This window comes from Alligator sinensis, unplaced genomic scaffold (genome assembly GCF_000455745.1).
Source record: "Alligator sinensis unplaced genomic scaffold, ASM45574v1 scaffold646_1, whole genome shotgun sequence".
In the NCBI taxonomy this organism is placed as follows: domain Eukaryota; kingdom Metazoa; phylum Chordata; order Crocodylia; family Alligatoridae; genus Alligator; species Alligator sinensis.
In genome coordinates this window covers 251,250-268,276 of record NW_005842642.1, presented here as the reverse complement: position 1 = coordinate 268,276, position 17,027 = coordinate 251,250, and the positions used below count along the sequence as shown (strand labels likewise).

The window sequence follows — 17,027 nt, the reverse complement described above, 5'->3', positions numbered from 1 at the left end:
AAAACTAAAGCGTTTAGCATAGTTCAGGTCTAATGAACCCTTTAACAGCAAAGGCCTCTTAAGCAGTTATTGTGCGAGTGTTGCAACAGTCTTGACAGTGTTTGGATAATTTTCACTGTTTATTTACTGCTTCTACGGCTGTTTCTGCCATGTACAAGTAGTACTGTTTTCTTTTTCTTCTGCAGCACAGAGTGCTTTCTATAAAATGAGGCCCTGAATAAGGGACTAGTTAGAACAATCCTATTTTTACAGAAAACTTAAGAGGACCTTATTTTTGTAGTGATTCAGTTTAGTACATTAATTTACAGAACAGAAGTGTAAGATTTCAGCTGAGCATCTTGAGAATTCAAGGCACAGATGCAGAGTTACCATTGCAAGTCTCATTCATGGAGAAAAATAAGGGAATTCATTTCTGGGCAGTAATTAGTTCAACACACACGTATTCTGAACTAACTCCTGTTTCAGAAGGTCTATATATAAAATGCAAAACAAGGTAGTATTTTCTTCGTGCTTTAAACATTAAACTGAAGAGACAGTAAGTTTTTACCACCTATCGCATTAGAGGTGGAACCTGGATGGCTAGCCCCAATTTAAAACATCACACAGGCCTCCTTCAGCCTGTCTTTGAAACAAGAACTGACAGCATGTTCACCAACACAACAAGGCTGCTCCCTCTTGCAACCAAATGTCAAAGAGGTCAGGCCCATGGTATGTTGTTTGGATTATTTACTAATTACAGATAATGTCTATCAGTGGGTGTGGAAGTTAGTCTGAATAGTCCCATCACTTTCCTCTAAGCTCACAGTACCAATACCTGGGCTGGTATTTCATTCAAAACTTACTGTTCTCTTTGCACCACGATTCTGTTACAGACAGAGCTCTCAATGGTTTGGTGCAATCATTTACAGTTTAGACTATTGAAAGGGGGGAGGGATTTGATTTCTGGTGGTCTGAAAAGCAGGTTCATGGTATCGGATTCAAGCTCCAGAACAGTATAATAATACTGTGATGACAACACCCCAAAATACTAGCAACCCCCCCCCCCACACACACACACTTTCTCTGATAAAATAAGACTCACACGCATGGAGCTACATGAACACTTATTTACTGCAAGTAGCTCTATGGAAAGCCAAGTCAGATAAATATAAACACTATACAGAGCTTCAAGCCAGTCTCCCAAAACCGCAAATGCGATGTGTTTACAAAGAAAACAATGTAATAATATTTACAATGGAAGACAAAGCCGGATCAATCAGCTCAACTTTTAAACAGATCTGTGAAGCAGAAATAGCAAATATAATGAACAGTTTCAACCATATATGTTTTAGTTTGTACAGACAATAACTGTCCAATATCAAATTAAATTTACAGGACAAACATTGTTCCATCATTGGTATTTTTGTATTATACAGCAGCATAAACGGGTAGCTGGAAGGTAATATACATAGTGATATGTTTTACATATTTTGAAAACATTCTTCCAGCACAATACTGAATAAATTAGTTGCTGTAAACTAAGAGATTCAAAAAGATTGCATATTTATTATGCCGTACCTGTTAGTATTTGTACCACTATACTTGAGGTTACCCATTTACCTATTTATTCAGCATTTATTGAATCAGTGCTGTATATTGTACAATGGCAGCCTCAGGACCTAATATGAAATAATGTATGTAACACATCCTTTTTCTTCAACACAACCTTTTTCCTTTCACATTAGATGGTTTTTGAACTAGTGTCTTCATCCGAATTTCAATTTATTAAAAAAAAAAAAAAAAAAAGATGTAAAGCTTTTAAAAAAGCTCTCTGCACATTGCATCATTCATTTACCAAAACCCAAAAAAGCTAAATGGCAAGATAGTATCATGTTCTATAAAAGTGGTAATATTTTTAAATTATCAGAGTACATTTAGCAGCAACAAAGTACTGTACCAACTACAACTTCTCTTCCAGATTCAAAAACAGGTCTGTGCTTTTAAACTCTGCAGAAACAGATTTCCTGTTGTTGGATACTGCATAAACTAACTGATACCAACTACTTCTGCAAAAAGGTCTTCATAGTTTAGTGACGTACATTTTAAGACTACTCAAAAACAGATTTAGGTACACATCACTGAACAGCAAAATTGACGGTGTCTTATTCGTTATACACACTGTACTAGCATTTGAAAGGTTGTATGTCAGAGGTGAGGCGGCCCTACAAAACACTTGTACAATATACCATGTAGAGGATTACCAGCTGTGTGGTGCAGTACAGCATGAGGATTTGTGTACCACTTTTAAACCCTTTATCTATAGTCAGTGCCTTTTTATTATTATAATACATTGCATGTACTAACTAGTGTCATGCTTTTTAAAGATCTTAGCAGTGTTAACAAAAGCCTAAACTGATTTCAACCAAAATCAGTGTAAGAGTGATGCACCTAGCCCTGATTTTTCTACATTTCATTTTTAAATTCCAAATAACCATGGTTTGTATTTTTAGGCAGAATGCTAAGGACAGCATTAGTTTGTGAGCCAACTATTTACTTTTCCCCCCTTGTTATACAAAACAAACATGGTCCCAAATTAAAAGAGGACTTTGGTTGACAGTAAGATCAATTAGGGTGGTTTCTCTTTAAAAAGCTACCGCACACAAACACATTACAATGCAGAAATCATAGAAAGCTGTAGAAGATTCTGCACTTTCCCATCTGAATTCATGAACAGAAACTTTGTATGTTTGCAATTCATATCTATAAACAAATAACTATGAGGAAAAAGAAAAAAAAGGAAAAAATAAAAGATAACCAGCCCATTAATCCTACTTTGTACATACCAAAATTCGAAGCCACAAACTTCAGTTTAAGCTCTGACAGACATATCATTAAAATACTAAGAGCTATGATCAAGAAACACCTCTTGTATCATAAGCAAAATAAGTGAAACACCAAGAAGAGGTCTCTTCTTCATCATAGACTTAGGTTCAGTTAGGTGGTTCTCCCCTCCCAGCCAGCCCACTATTCCCCTCAAAAAAATTCTCTCAACTGTGAAAATATTTCTAAACAATGCATGGTGAAGCTATCACTTATTAACGTACCAGAGAAGCAAAACCCATGCTAAATAGACCATCAGCCACCAGCCTTGACTTCTCAGAATATGAATAAAAACAAATCAAAGGGAGAGGCTGAGGGGGAAGTTGTAGGATCTCTCCTCTTCAGTATTCACGTTGCCTCCAAGTAGATAAGCCAGGGAAAACCAAATTCCAACACCAAAGCACAGCTATGAAAAAATCTTAATTCAAACTAACTCAACTGTCAACAGCTGATGTCTATGAAAAACCATTAAAAAGATGTGTGTCTGTCTGTGCTGGTGGAAGTGAAAATAGCTGGCTGGAGTTGAGCTCTGCTTCCAAAAGCACCACACCGATTCTGGAGCTACCAGCAGAAAAGTCTTCTAACAATGGTTTCCATGGCAATGCAGTCAGTCTAGAAAGAAACAAAAAATAAAGTCAGTGACACTTGAACATAAATTATCCTGGGGAAAACAATTCTCTTGAAGAGAAGATGTGGCGTTTGCCTACCACAACAAGGGACATTGCTGAATATAGGACAACTGTTCTTAAAAAGGGGGTTATTAAGCAAAGTACAAGCATCAGGAGATAAGACACTGACAGGAACGAGAATGACAAAGCAACCCAAAAGAAAACAGGTCCCAAGCCAGAGTCCACCCCAACTTCCCAGAGAGCCCTGCCAGCTGCACAGGACTCTGGGACAGCAGCAAGTTTACAAACGAACTAGACTGCATGTTGCAGGTCTGATCAATAATCTCACCATTTCTACTATCAAACGCACCGCTTTTACTTAGGCGATTCCAGTACCCTGTGACATGCCATCAGGTTATACAACCTTTATTACCACACATGCAATGCAGAGGGCAATATGACACTAGCTGTAATGAGGGCTGTGGCAGTACTCCCATTCCTAACAAGTCACTACTGCTATAAAGCAAGTTGTCGCTGTCACAAGGAGTGCAAGGCCTAGGCCAGGTGCCCAGGTTTTCCGAAATACCCACTTGATCATGAACTCAGACATGGCAAGCAGCACATGTATGGGTTGGGTGTCAGGTGCACCTGTCAAGATGGTTCTCTCTAGTGCTGAAGAGGAAGTCTGTGTTCCAATGAACAAGAAGTTCTCAGTAAGTATCAAAACCAACAAAACATGAAACCAAGCTCAGAATGGAGGAAGATGAGGAACTGCAGCCTAGGAACAGAAATACAGCCACTTCAGAGAAGAGTGTGGAGTCTGTAATCCAGGTGTGCACACATGGACACACTCCCTCTCTATTCTGGAGATGTTTACAAGGAAGATGGCAGTGAAGAGCATGCGACTGCACCGCCTGCAATGCTCCGAATACAAAAAAAGAATCCTACAGGAAGGGTCAGCAACCTGCAGCCCACAGAGCCAGGAGCCGTTGCCCAGATGGTGGGGAGAAGCTGCAGCGATCAGTTCTGCCTTGGACCAAGCCAGCCATGCCTGAAGCATTGCTGACCCCTGTCCTGCAGGGTCATCCAAATCCCTTGCTGACCCAAGCAGCTTTCTTCCCTGACCCCCAGCAGGAGCAGCTTGGGTACCTTTCCTTTGGACTAGAAACCTGCAACTCTAGCCAGACCATCCGACTCCATTTATTACCCACTTGATAAAAATCATATCTGTGTCTCAGTGTCTTTACCTTTAAAAATGGAAATAACAGCACTTAGCTTTTGTTAGGGATAGTGTGTTGGGACCAATTAAAGACCTTTGTAAATGCTATGCATTTATCTTCAAATCTGTACGATTAACCTACCAATTACAAAGTATGAATTTGAAACTTCACCTTGTAAGTGACATAATTGTCTAAAACCTAAACAAAATGTACTGAATAAATACCACGCTGATACAGGGTCTCGTACCTCCTTTTTCTTCGTCTTCATAAAAAGGAATTTCACTTAAAAGAAAAACAAAAATATAAAAGCAAAAAAAGCCTGATTACTACAGAGAAGACTCTCTTACTCTCTCTTCCAGGTGTGAAGAAAGTCCCTCAAACCTTCAAAGCACTTTATACTGAAAGTCTTCTAATAATTACACAGTAAAGGCTGGCTCAGTCACTTCAAATGTTAATCTCAAAAGTGAGCACTGCACTGCTTCAGAGCCATCTTAATTAAAATAAAAGCACTGAAGAAGATATTTTTGTTTGTCATACTCTGCAGTTTGGCTAGCAATACTTTACAGAACAGAAGTAAAGCTAAAGGCATCACTTTTTGAACAGTTTCCTTCTTCAAAAACAGGTTGGTTTTGTTCAGGATCAAAGGATGAAGGGCTAAGCATCACACTTAACAATGAGTCACACTTCAGTGAGGCATTCAACCAAAACAGCATCCCATTGCTCATACTAATACAGCTAAGACTTTCATATTAACCTATGTTCACTAGGAATTAATGTTTCCCACCCCCTCCCTTGCTTTGGATCTTCAAGTTTACATAAAAGGAAACTTCAAAAAGTATCTAAAAAGCTTTTGTCTGTACATTTTTCCTCCACGCCTAAGATACAAGACACCTGAAAGCTGTTTGACTAGTTATTCTAATCTCTCTAAGCATTTCCCCAAAACATTTTGAACACTGAGGGCACAGCTGTTTAACAAGACAATCTTGAAGTCATACATGAGAACTCAGACTTCCAAGTCTTTTTCTTCTGGAATAAATCCTGGAATAATTACTTGCCAATTATATTTCAAATGATTAGAGATCAAGGACTTGCTCTTCTGGAGAGAAGGAAACCGCTTACCTTAGAACTTGGTTCCCTTGAATATAGGAGGCAAAATTCAGAAGGAAATCTAAACAGCACCAGAAACTTCAAAAGTAGTCCTAGTTGGTGCGGTAGGCATGCAGGGGGCCAGAAGAAAGCCTATCCAGCCAGGCTTTATGCCAATGCAGACCTCTTTAGTCTCACAGGCCAATGTAGTCATGATGTTTAAATAAGGGAAATCTCAGGAAAATTCATACCCCACCTCCCTGCAATACCTTTTTCCATTCTACTGTGAAGTTAGTTTTATCTTATATTAATGAGCCAAAAGAAACTGTAAAAAGGTGTCAAGCAAAGCCTTGTTCTTAATGCTTATAGGTGTAAACATACCTTACAGATTACCTACCACCTTGGCCTATCCTCTCCATGAGATACCCTGTCATGGATCTCAAGCCTCTAACTGGAGACCTCCAGAGTAAAGTCATGAAGGGCTCCAGCTTTTCCCCAAACCCCGGTCACAAAGCTGAGCGTTCTAGTCCAGCAGCATAAACACCACAACGGACTGATGTCCTCAACTCTCAGTGCCCATTTTTTCAATCAATGCATTAATGTACATATGTATTGATGTAAAGGCAAGAATGCCAGCTCACATCAAATGCAGGACCCTGAACTCTGAGGGGATATAGAGCTACAACCAATATCCTGCAAGATCTTCATCAGGGACCAAGCATACCTACACTCACCACAAGTTGAATGTACAGCATTTGGAAGTTCATTCCTAGCTAAAGACTGACCACAGCTAGAGAGGCACATCGATCATCTGTTACCCACAAGAGATCAAAGAATTCCTCTATTCCTTACATCCACTGGAATCTCAAGAGGCTGCTGAGGTTTCCCAATGTAGAGACATGCCATGGATACTGTGTCTACATTTGCCGCCATAAATCCTAGGGCCAAGCATAGTCTGAACTGTGATTTTTGAAAAACTCATTCCCAAACTCTACCGTCACCCTGCTAGGTAAACGAGGTCCTGAATTCTGCTCTGGACACAAACATGTGCTGGACTTTGCCTAGCAGCATCCTTTTCAGTTTTGTACTGCAGTAATCTATAGGAGGGACACAAGTTGGGACCAAAGTTAAGCTTAACACTGGACCCAATAAGTCTGATTTGCATTTGCACTAAGAACTCTGTACATGACAGTATCCAGGCATCTTAAAGAGGATGCAAATGTAAGGAACATCAATAGTGCTAGAGAGGTGTAAAATGAGTTTTCTGTAATAAGAGTAAGGACCAATGGCTCCTGAACTGATTCTGAGTAGATGGTTCTGCAGAAGAGAACATGGGCACATTCAGTAGGAACGTGAGGGTGTATATGCACATGTGTAGCCACACATGCTTCCCACACTCCAAAACAACAAAAGCAAGATTTTTTCTAGGTTTTCCAATTCCTCTGTGAGTGACCAAGCATGTAGGTATATACAAGTGTACATAAATGAGGGGGGAAGGGATGTATAGATCTAGATATATTGGGAGGAGGTGAAAATATATATAGACTATATATAATGTGTGTGCATGCACATGTAGTTGTATATATAGAAGATATGAATATATATAGGTATATATAGGTGTATACACATGGGAGTGAGTGAGCGAGCGAGCGCGCGAGATGGATGGATAGATGGATGTGGGGAGGGGTGTGAACGCACACCACCCCCACATAGACACACACACATGCTGACCACGTTTTCTATTTCATCCACTCCCTCCCATATTTTCTCATATACAGCATACAAGATACACCTTGCTTTTGAAAGACAAAATGCAGGAAAATCTCTTTCCTTGTCATAAGTAACTGAACAGCAAGCAGCAGCTAGGAAGCCGAGTCTGCTCACTGTTCTGCTTCCTAAAGTGCAGATTTTTCTTTTACTTTTACCTGGTAAGCAGCAGAAACTGCTCTTGCCATATTTCCTGAAATACAATGCACACTCCAATTTCCAGCAGCTAGTTTTTGGAGGAAAAGGAACACGCTGTATGTGAGAAAATAAGGTATATTCATCATTGAAGTATTGACAAACATATTTGCATTGCCTGCTGCTTGTACCTTTACAGATTTTGTTAGATGCATAGGTCTCCTGATAACATGATTTTCTATAAATCTGGTTGGCTCCTCTCCCCCAAGTCTCCACAGTGCTAGATCCCAAGTTAAGTATATTAAATATGAAAACTGCTAAGTAATACTAAATACACATTAATACCATTTAGTGATTAACACTGTGTGTCTGTATCTGTGTCTCATCACAGCTTTTAAGGAGATGGTAGGAAACAGGCAGTCTAAAAATTATAAAAATGAAATGGAAAGAAAAATGTCAATACCACTACAATTTAAGTAACTGAAGACAAAAACTGATGCTCTTCTCAAATGCAGAAAAGCAGTTCCCTCTTCAGAAAGATGCATCACTGATTAAAACTGTCTGTTCAAAGGGGAGGTCAGAACATCAAAAGCATCTCATTTACAAAAGTCAAATTTGCCAGTTTTCTATCACCATCACTGAAATGTACCTGCAATAATGTTAAGATCCAGTTCATGGCATTTGGGGAATTATTCAACAACCTATTTCATTCACCCTGTTTGCCTTCAACACCAAAACTGCAAAGCTTATTGTGACAAATCTTTCATAAAAGGCCAACATACAATTCAACAAGAAATTAGGGGGGAAAGCCACATTTGTCTCACTAGATTAGATTCTAAACATGGCATACACTTGATGGGAACACACTTCTGATGGGCAGACATTGCAATTTCCATTTCATTTCCTGCAACTGTATGGTTAAGTTTTCACAACGGATAAAAGAATCAGGATCCAGATTAAAGAAAGGAAGGGGGCATTTACAGAGAAAGCCATCTCATACCCTTTAATTCTTCTTAAAGAATTAATTTTAAGTAATATTAGAGGGACTTGTAATGAAACATTTTAACAACCAATTCGTGATTGATAGAAAATTTTGCTTTGATACAAAAATCTGAAAGAATGTGAAACAAATCCAGACAGACTCGGAACTGGACTATGGGGTAAAGTGTCATTCAAATTCTCTCTCACATGATTAAAAATGTCATGTCAAAGACGCACTGAAAGTGCTTTCTGAAGACTACTATCTATGTTTTGTTTACTTCCTGTATTTTAAGTTAGAAATATAGTACTTCCAACTCCTCCAACTCCTGCATAGATCAAAGGCACTGGCATAACACCAACTTCCAAGGCTCACGCTGTTTTATAGACTACAGGGATCTCTATGCAACCTCAGGATCTGAAATGGGTGTTCTACAATATCAGCTCCCAAGCAGAGGTCCATGAACAACTGGTGATCAACATCATCATGATAAGGGGTCTAAAGCTGGTCTGTGCGTTACATGAGGCTCTGACACCTTTATAATAAATATCAATTAACAGGTTTGAGAAGGGCACATGGAGCTGAAGAGAATCTCTGAGCATTGACAGTGGTCTCTAGGTCCAGAAAGCTTGGGAAGCAGCATCTAACATGCTACTTTGCAGCCACTACAGCAACGGGCTAGGGGAAGGGAACTGAAGTGCATGCTAATTCAAACCTTTCAGATAATTTATTTTCATAAAGTCTCTCTCATACTCTCTTTACACACCAAGCAGTAGTAGCTGCAGTGTTTGTTGTGACCATACACATTCTAAATTCTTATCCTTTCTTACAGCACTCATTTGAAATTATAGATCTTTAGAACAGCTCCAGAAAGCCTGCTCAATTTGTTCACCCAAATACCACAACTTCAAATGTAAATTAGGTAATTTGGCGCACATTTAATTATAGTCACTTGCATGTGCAGTTACTACCACTGTATCTACAAATCAATACCCTGATTCAGAAGAGCATCCCCATTTAGGAAGGCACTGAAACATACGTATGGCTTTGAAGACATTTACCACATCCTTGAAATCTTACTGAAATAAGAGACTAAGTAATCCTGTTCAAATTAAATTTCATATATATATGAAATTTAATTTTTTTATATATATAATTTTGCACCTATAATCTGAATGACCTTTTAAAAGCAAAACAAAGGGCTGTCATAAACTGCAGGAAAATAAACCACCTCCTGAGAAATCTTCTCTAATATAGAATCCATTTCACTGGATAAAATTTAATTCAGAAAATTACTTAGTTTATCTTTAACAACTTCCCTCCCAAAATTAACAAGTCTATCATCAACTTTCAGCACTGAGATGTGACAAGTAGAGCATTTAGAAGTTAAGATGTAGGAGAGTCTGAAAGCCATCCTTACAAATGATCACTTCATCTGATTTACAAACTCATGATCTTGAAACTCCACTCCACAATCCTAGTGTCTAACATTTTAATAATGTTCTTAGGGAACTACCCCATACTTGAAGATGTCCTTATTTTGCAAAGAATGAGCTTATCTCTCGCAACACTGGCCTCTTTTGTTTTTGTTTTGACAAACACTAGCAAAATTTCTAGGAAGAGTTTATGGATACACCCCTTTTCTCTCTCCTTTCCAGCTGCTCTTAATTCTAGGAAGTATATTTACACACAAGTTGGAGGACATCGGGGTGGGGAAGCCTCTCTGACAATTCAGCTTGCACTGGACAGTCTAACAATTATTTACTTCTAGGCAAAGTTCTGCCTCATCTGCAGCAAAGTGATGTCTGCTGAAAGTGTGATGTACACCATCCCTTCACAACTCCCCCCCCCCCCGGCAATTACGCATTTAGACATTCAAAACTTTCCTTTCCCTGAACATAAAAAGCACCAAAATTACTTTCTACTTGCACAGATATGCATGTGCAGCAAGCTTCTAAATTACAGTGACCCAGATCCTGAGGTGCAGACAAGGCAGCACTCGGCAAAGCTTGGGAGAGGAAGTCAGGCAGAAAGGTGATTTTCAAGGTGTCTTTGTAATCCCTGATTTCAGACTGGCTGTTCTGCGTCTTGCTAGAAATCAGCCAGAATTTCACACTGGTTACTTATGGCCTGGAGAGGCCAATCTGGAAGTATGGAATTACCAATGTAAGGATAAATCTAGCCACAGCCCCGTTCTCAATCAAGACTTTTGCAAAAGTGGACTGAGAACAAAACATTTTTTTTTTACCCACATGGCTGCACCAGCGTAAGTCTCCAGTGTAGACATGCAGCACTAATCGGAAGCAACAGTACAGTTTCAAATAGGCATAAATTACAGGGGTGCACATGCATCAATGCTGGGGGTTTGCACCAGCACAACTACATGAGTGCAACCACACAACATAGCCACGGTGGTACAGAGACCAACTGGAGAGTCCAATAAACAGAAAAGAAGACTGCAGCCATCTGCCAAACTTGCATCTTGCTTGTGCCATTGGAGAATCCAGCCCAGAGAGATTTATTTTCCATATTTTTCCCCTCATTGTGTTCAACCCTACTCCCACTAGAGTTAATACAAGGCTGTGTCTATTAAAAATTACAACCTTGTAGCTGATCAAGTTTTTGTTGCAAACCGGCCAGCTGATTTCCTATTTAATTGCAAAAGAAGTGAAAAATTGACTGAAATGTTATAAAGACTGCTTTTTAAAAGCAAACCTATCTATCGTGCCAATTGAAAGTGTGTGTAATTTGACATAGAGCTGCTAGAACTGCTGCTCTGCTTAAATTTCAGTTTTAAAATATTTTTCTCCAAACATCTGGCTGTTACCTTAAGTGGTACAAGAGGCATACCACAATAATTGCTTCTAAGTATTTTAAAGATTATAATTTAGGAAGGGGGAAAACACTAAAAACAAAGATCCCTCTGCCTGGCAAGCAGTCAACTGTGCCCTATCTATGCAATTAATAGATCAAAGAAAGAGTGCTACAAAAGATTCATGTATAGGAGTGAATTGGGGTCTCCCCCTTTCAAACAACTTTTCAGTAAACTCCTTTATACTGAAAGCTCCATTAGGTTCTCTCTCTGCCTTCCCAACCAGTCTACTCACCAGTCACCATTTCTGAAGATGATATACTGACTTCCAAATTACTTACGTTAGCTGCTCAGATCAATACTCCAATGCCTGATATTTCTGCCTTAAGAATGGCTGCTTCTAGTATGTTATAATGACTGCTGAGGGCAAAACAAAATTCTAAATACAAACCATTCATATCAATACCTAAAGATAAAAAATAGTTGAGAAATTCATTGCTAATGCAGAGTTATGATTATCCAGTGTTCTCTTGCGCCCTTCCAGAACATCAGGGGCAGCGATATCCAAACTTCTGAAAATTTGGAAATGCAGAGTTTACAAATACATTCACACACCCTTAACTCTAAGCACTGCCAATGAGAACTACCTACATGTATGCTAGCCTTGTGTCAGCTACAGTGGAATAGTGGAAGATTAACCGGAGTAGGTTGGAAGAGCTCTAATGATAAGCAGACTGTCCAGGCAGGCCATACACATGTGGAAATGGGGATTGAGCCTAAACCCCGTATGTGTGATTGAAGGAAAGGGGTTCAGAGATCCGAGAGGCCTCATTTCAGCACTGCATTAAGGAGGTCTTCTCAGGGGCAGGGCCCAAAAGCCTTTTTTGCTAAGGGAACTGCCAGCAGACAGGTGAAACAGGAGGCTCTGCATGGGTCTTGCTATTTCGGCTGGGGGAAATCTGAGCCTCTCTGACCTCTGCACATTTGCCAGAATTCAGGAAGACCCTGCCTCTCATAGTGAGGTCAGGAACCTCTTGAGCTAGTAAGAAAAACTGCAAACAAGCTTCTGCTCTAAAACCTTAACAATTGGGGTGGTTCCAATAACTTTAGGTATGCAATAACTAAGATATTTGTATATGCCATGTATTATTACCTTGTTCCCCACCCCATTTGTCTCTTCTATCTGTTCAGTTTCATCTTTTAAACTGCATAACATCTTTAATTTATACAGCATTTAGCAAAAAAGGAACCCCCACCCTTGCTGCCTTATAGACGCTAGCACAACATAAACGCATAATAATAGAAAGAGATACCATGAAATGATACTATTCATGCATGCATGAAATTATACCATGCAAATTCTGAAAGTCGCACCAACACTTCTGGCACTTGCATAGTTTCACATGTGTTGTCCAAGTGATTTTCAGACCAAATCTGGACAGTTTAAGAGACAGCTTTATAAATGCTAGCTCTGCAAATTCAATCTGGAATCTAAAAATCAACTTGTTTACTGGGGGGGAAAGAAATAGCTCTAACACCTATGCAAAGCCAGAAATTCTGACATTTTGCAGTGAACAATAGATTCTGGGCACCCAGTTACAGTTCTTTACAGAATACTAGTAACGAAGAAGCGAAGAAGGGATTACACAAGTTTTCTAAACAACAAGCCTGAAGCGTAATGGAATTCAGCATGTCTTTTGGATCCCATTCAAGATTATGTTTTAAGCCACATTTCAATAAATTGTTTGTTTTTAAACAAAGGAGGTGCAGTGGTGAAGTGCTGGTATGGGTCCAGAGGCCTGAGTTTGAGCTGTGCTCCATGTTCGAATTGAAGGTGACCTCCAGCTATAAAGAGTAGTTGGTCACTCCAGCTGGAGAATCAAAGGCAGCCACATGGTTCTCTTCTGTGCCATGGCTGCTAAACTGACATGCCTTTACCATGCTAGGCCAGTGGGCCTGAGGGACCTTTAGAAAGTGCCACAAAATTTAGCAGATCTAGACACTTATATTTTGAACAGGATTTTAGTCTGAACTGCAATTATATTTTTCAGTTCTTAGTCCTTTGTACAATTGAGTTCAGCTTTATTTAATCCTTACATGGCTGCTTCACCACATTGGTAAAGCTCTCAAAATTTCAAATGTTTAGAGCGTTCTATATAAAGTTAGCAACAATCCCCCCCGCCGCCCCCACCACCATTTTAGCCTTTCACCATTTGTTAAAAGTTATACAACTCGCTCAGCATTTCAGCAGAAGCTATAAGCAATAAAACAAGCTAGCTTGGCATGGGTGGGCTATAAGAATCACTGCTCTCTGTGGGATGAGGATGTCATTTAGCTCTTACATGTCTGGAGACACTGCTATCTTTAAACCAACCCCTCAAACCCTTCAATATAATTTTATAGGTATTTTCATGAACTCCATTCCATGATAGTTACTTTCAGAAACTAACATCAAGCAGGAGAGATTCACAAAAACTTGATATCCTTTCACAGCCCCTCCCCCTGCACTCTCCCCCCCCAAAAAACCCTCACAAGTCCTCTGCTACAATATGGGAGCCAAAGGAAAGACCTCATATTTACAATATACTCCTAAGCTTTTTGCCTCTAGAGTAAAACTAAATGTCTGCATAATTTTATTAATATAAGATCCTCAATATTCAGCTGGAAGTCAGCATGATCATTCATTTTTATAAAAATATAAATCAACAGAATTCAATAAGCACCCACGATGAAATTTGGGTGTTGTTTCCTAACTGTGAACTTCATAAGTAAATTGGATTAATTTATAGCCACTGCACAATTTATGGCCACTGCACAATGCCCTGATAATTACATACCAACCCCCAAAACAAAACAAAAAAATTTTGACATAAATAACCCACCCAAAGCATCAAAAAGGATGGGTAATTGCAAGAAAATATGGAAGTGTTAACCCACATAACTTGTTAGCACACTACACCAAATTCTAAAATGAGACACCAGAAGTTATATGATGTCCATTCCCAACAGTGTTACACCATACAAAACAGATAATTCTTACTCATCAGGTTTTGTTCTCTCTTGTTTTGGGGTTTTTTTTAATCTTTGTTAACACAGCTTTTTGGTTAGTGCCTTATTTTCTGGACTCAAAAGTCCAATTTTTCCAAAAATTATTTTTCTCAGTGTATATTTTCAATTAATGGCCACAAAGTTGGGGCATCACTGCGTACTATGCCATTTCTATGATCAGTAAAGACAACTATTATGTTATACACAATGTATAAATAGCGAGGAATCTTGTTGGTTCAGTTGTTACCCTATTATTTAGTTTAGGTTTTATAAGTTTTGACCAGTTTTATTAATTTTTTGTGTGTGTGCAGCAATGCCTGAAGGCTCCTGTCACATAATGCTAGGCACTGGGGACACAACTCTCTTCCCTTGAATGCTTATGAACTAGTTTTTAATACCCCACATGGTAAATGATCATGTGAACGACGAGAGAGAAAAACAAAAGAGTCTGCACCATGAGAAGGCTAGATTGCCATGTCAGAAGGTGTAAATATATAAATAAATAAAAATCAGTACCTTGTGAACCATCATGGCTAAAAATTAAACATAATAATCACACCATGGGGAGACAGTCCTACTAAGCTGAAAAACCAGGCTATTGGTTTTAGTGGTCCCCATCAAGAGCTGTTAATAAGCACTAATGATATACCCCAACTGAAGCTAGAAATCTCAGCATTCACAGTGCAATGATTAATATTTTATTCAAATAGACTCAGTAAAATACTGAAAATAACATGACATGGTTTTATAGCATGGTGGATAACTTCAGTTCAATATTTATTACTAAGCATTACTTCTCTAAAATGTATTGTTAAACTTCAAGAAATGTTTTCAAAAGTTACTGCATTTAGGTTAAAAGGAGAAAAGCTAAGCTTTTAACAAGGAATACAGTGCAACATTTCCTCCCTTTTAACCCAGGCAACACAACTCTTTTTGAAATATGGAAAGAAGACTGCTTGTAAGATCAGAAATTCAACAAGTTCCTACTGGGGAAATGAACCACAGCAAAGGTACAGAACTTTAAAGTTTTGTCAGACTACTGGAGATTTACACAGTAAATATCCAATGCTGCAGCAAAGAGATTTTTACAAGCTGGCAAATCATATGCATTAAGTCACCGTATTTCATGACCTACAAGGGTTAGGCAATTAGTACATTTCTCTTTTACCAGTGCTAGAAGAAAAAAATTCTCCAGATGCAGACCCCGTTAAACATCCATATGTACTTGTACTTAGAAACTATTATGCATTTCAGATTTGTCATCCCGTCACCCTTACAAGAGTCATACTTATTTCCTTTGCCCTACTGCAGTCTTCAACTATGTCACAAATTCACACTGATCAAGGGTCTCTTTACTACCTGTGAAGGTAGACTACCTCAGCTACCTCTGAAGCTCAAGAATATTTAGAAATATAGATTCTTCTTTTTTTTACTAGAATAAAACCCATCAGCTTTTCTTTCTCCCCCAATTACTTTGAATGAATATTCATTCTTTTTTTTTTTCCCTCGATTTGCCAGGTACCATTTTAATTCTCAAAAATACAGAAGAATAGTTTTTGTTTCAACTTGTATAATATAATAATCTGATCATTAGGTTGCCTTTAATATGCTAATAAAGCTACATGTAACAAAAGACAAACACATGAATTTATAGAGTGGGCCAATAATGTCCAGGTCATTACAAACTATTTAAAGATGAATCAGACAATATAACAACATTAGATTTGAGCACAAAGAACAGTAAAAATTGATCCCCTGCCTCCAAAAAAAAAGAGAGAAATGTAAATTTAACAATTCCACCCCCATTTGTTTTTATTACTCCAGTCTCCTTTTAACTGAACCTCACTTGATGCACTCCTCTATCTGAATAAAATGTTATTTGAAATAAAATATGATGGGTATTCCTTCTTTTTTCATGTTCAAAACAACTCTGCCATAGCAATTTGAACACTATTCAGTGAAGCAAAGAAAATGTCCCTACCTCTCAAAAATGAGCAACCAGATCTGAACTATATTGGGAACACAGGTGATCTTATATACATGTCAAAATACGCCACAAATACAACTTGCATCTTAGTTCTAGTCCATTCTTATCATGCAAAAGCTACCTTTTGCCACAAGTCAACTGATTCAGAGTGAAGCAGATCTTTTCATAATAAAGCACAGCACACACCCTGTTTAGAAGTGAAAAAGGTAATTTCATCTATTACTATTGTGACTCCACAAACATTCCAATGAGCAAGCAAAAAAATAAACAGGAGCAGTCCTCAGGGAGCCATCCCCCATGGAAAGTAATCCTAAGTGGGATCATAGACAGTTTATGGAAGAACTGAATAGGCTTTGCACAGCTTTGATACTTCCATCCATAAGAGAAATGAGGTCCTTCAAATGTAAAATTAGGACGGGAGTGTAAAATTTCAGATGCAATAACAAAGCACTAGCCCAAAATTATAACAAACATAACAAAAATCCAAAAAAAACAGATCCAATTCGGTATGGAATTAGAAAAAAAA

General features: G+C 38.6%; 1 protein-coding gene across 1 annotated transcript in view; it reads right to left on the bottom strand.

Annotated features, from left to right (window-relative positions):
* Nucleotides 1-1,091: 1,091 nt before the first annotated feature.
* IRS4 (insulin receptor substrate 4) overlaps nucleotides 1,092-17,027 on the bottom strand; it is a gene marked incomplete at its 5' end in the record, with an annotated part of 23,965 nt that continues 8,029 nt past the window's right edge. The window contains one exon of the mRNA XM_006033581.3: nucleotides 1,092-3,471. Coding sequence (XP_006033643.1) covers nucleotides 3,467-3,471 — 5 coding nt within the window. The remainder of the gene's footprint in view (nucleotides 3,472-17,027) is intronic.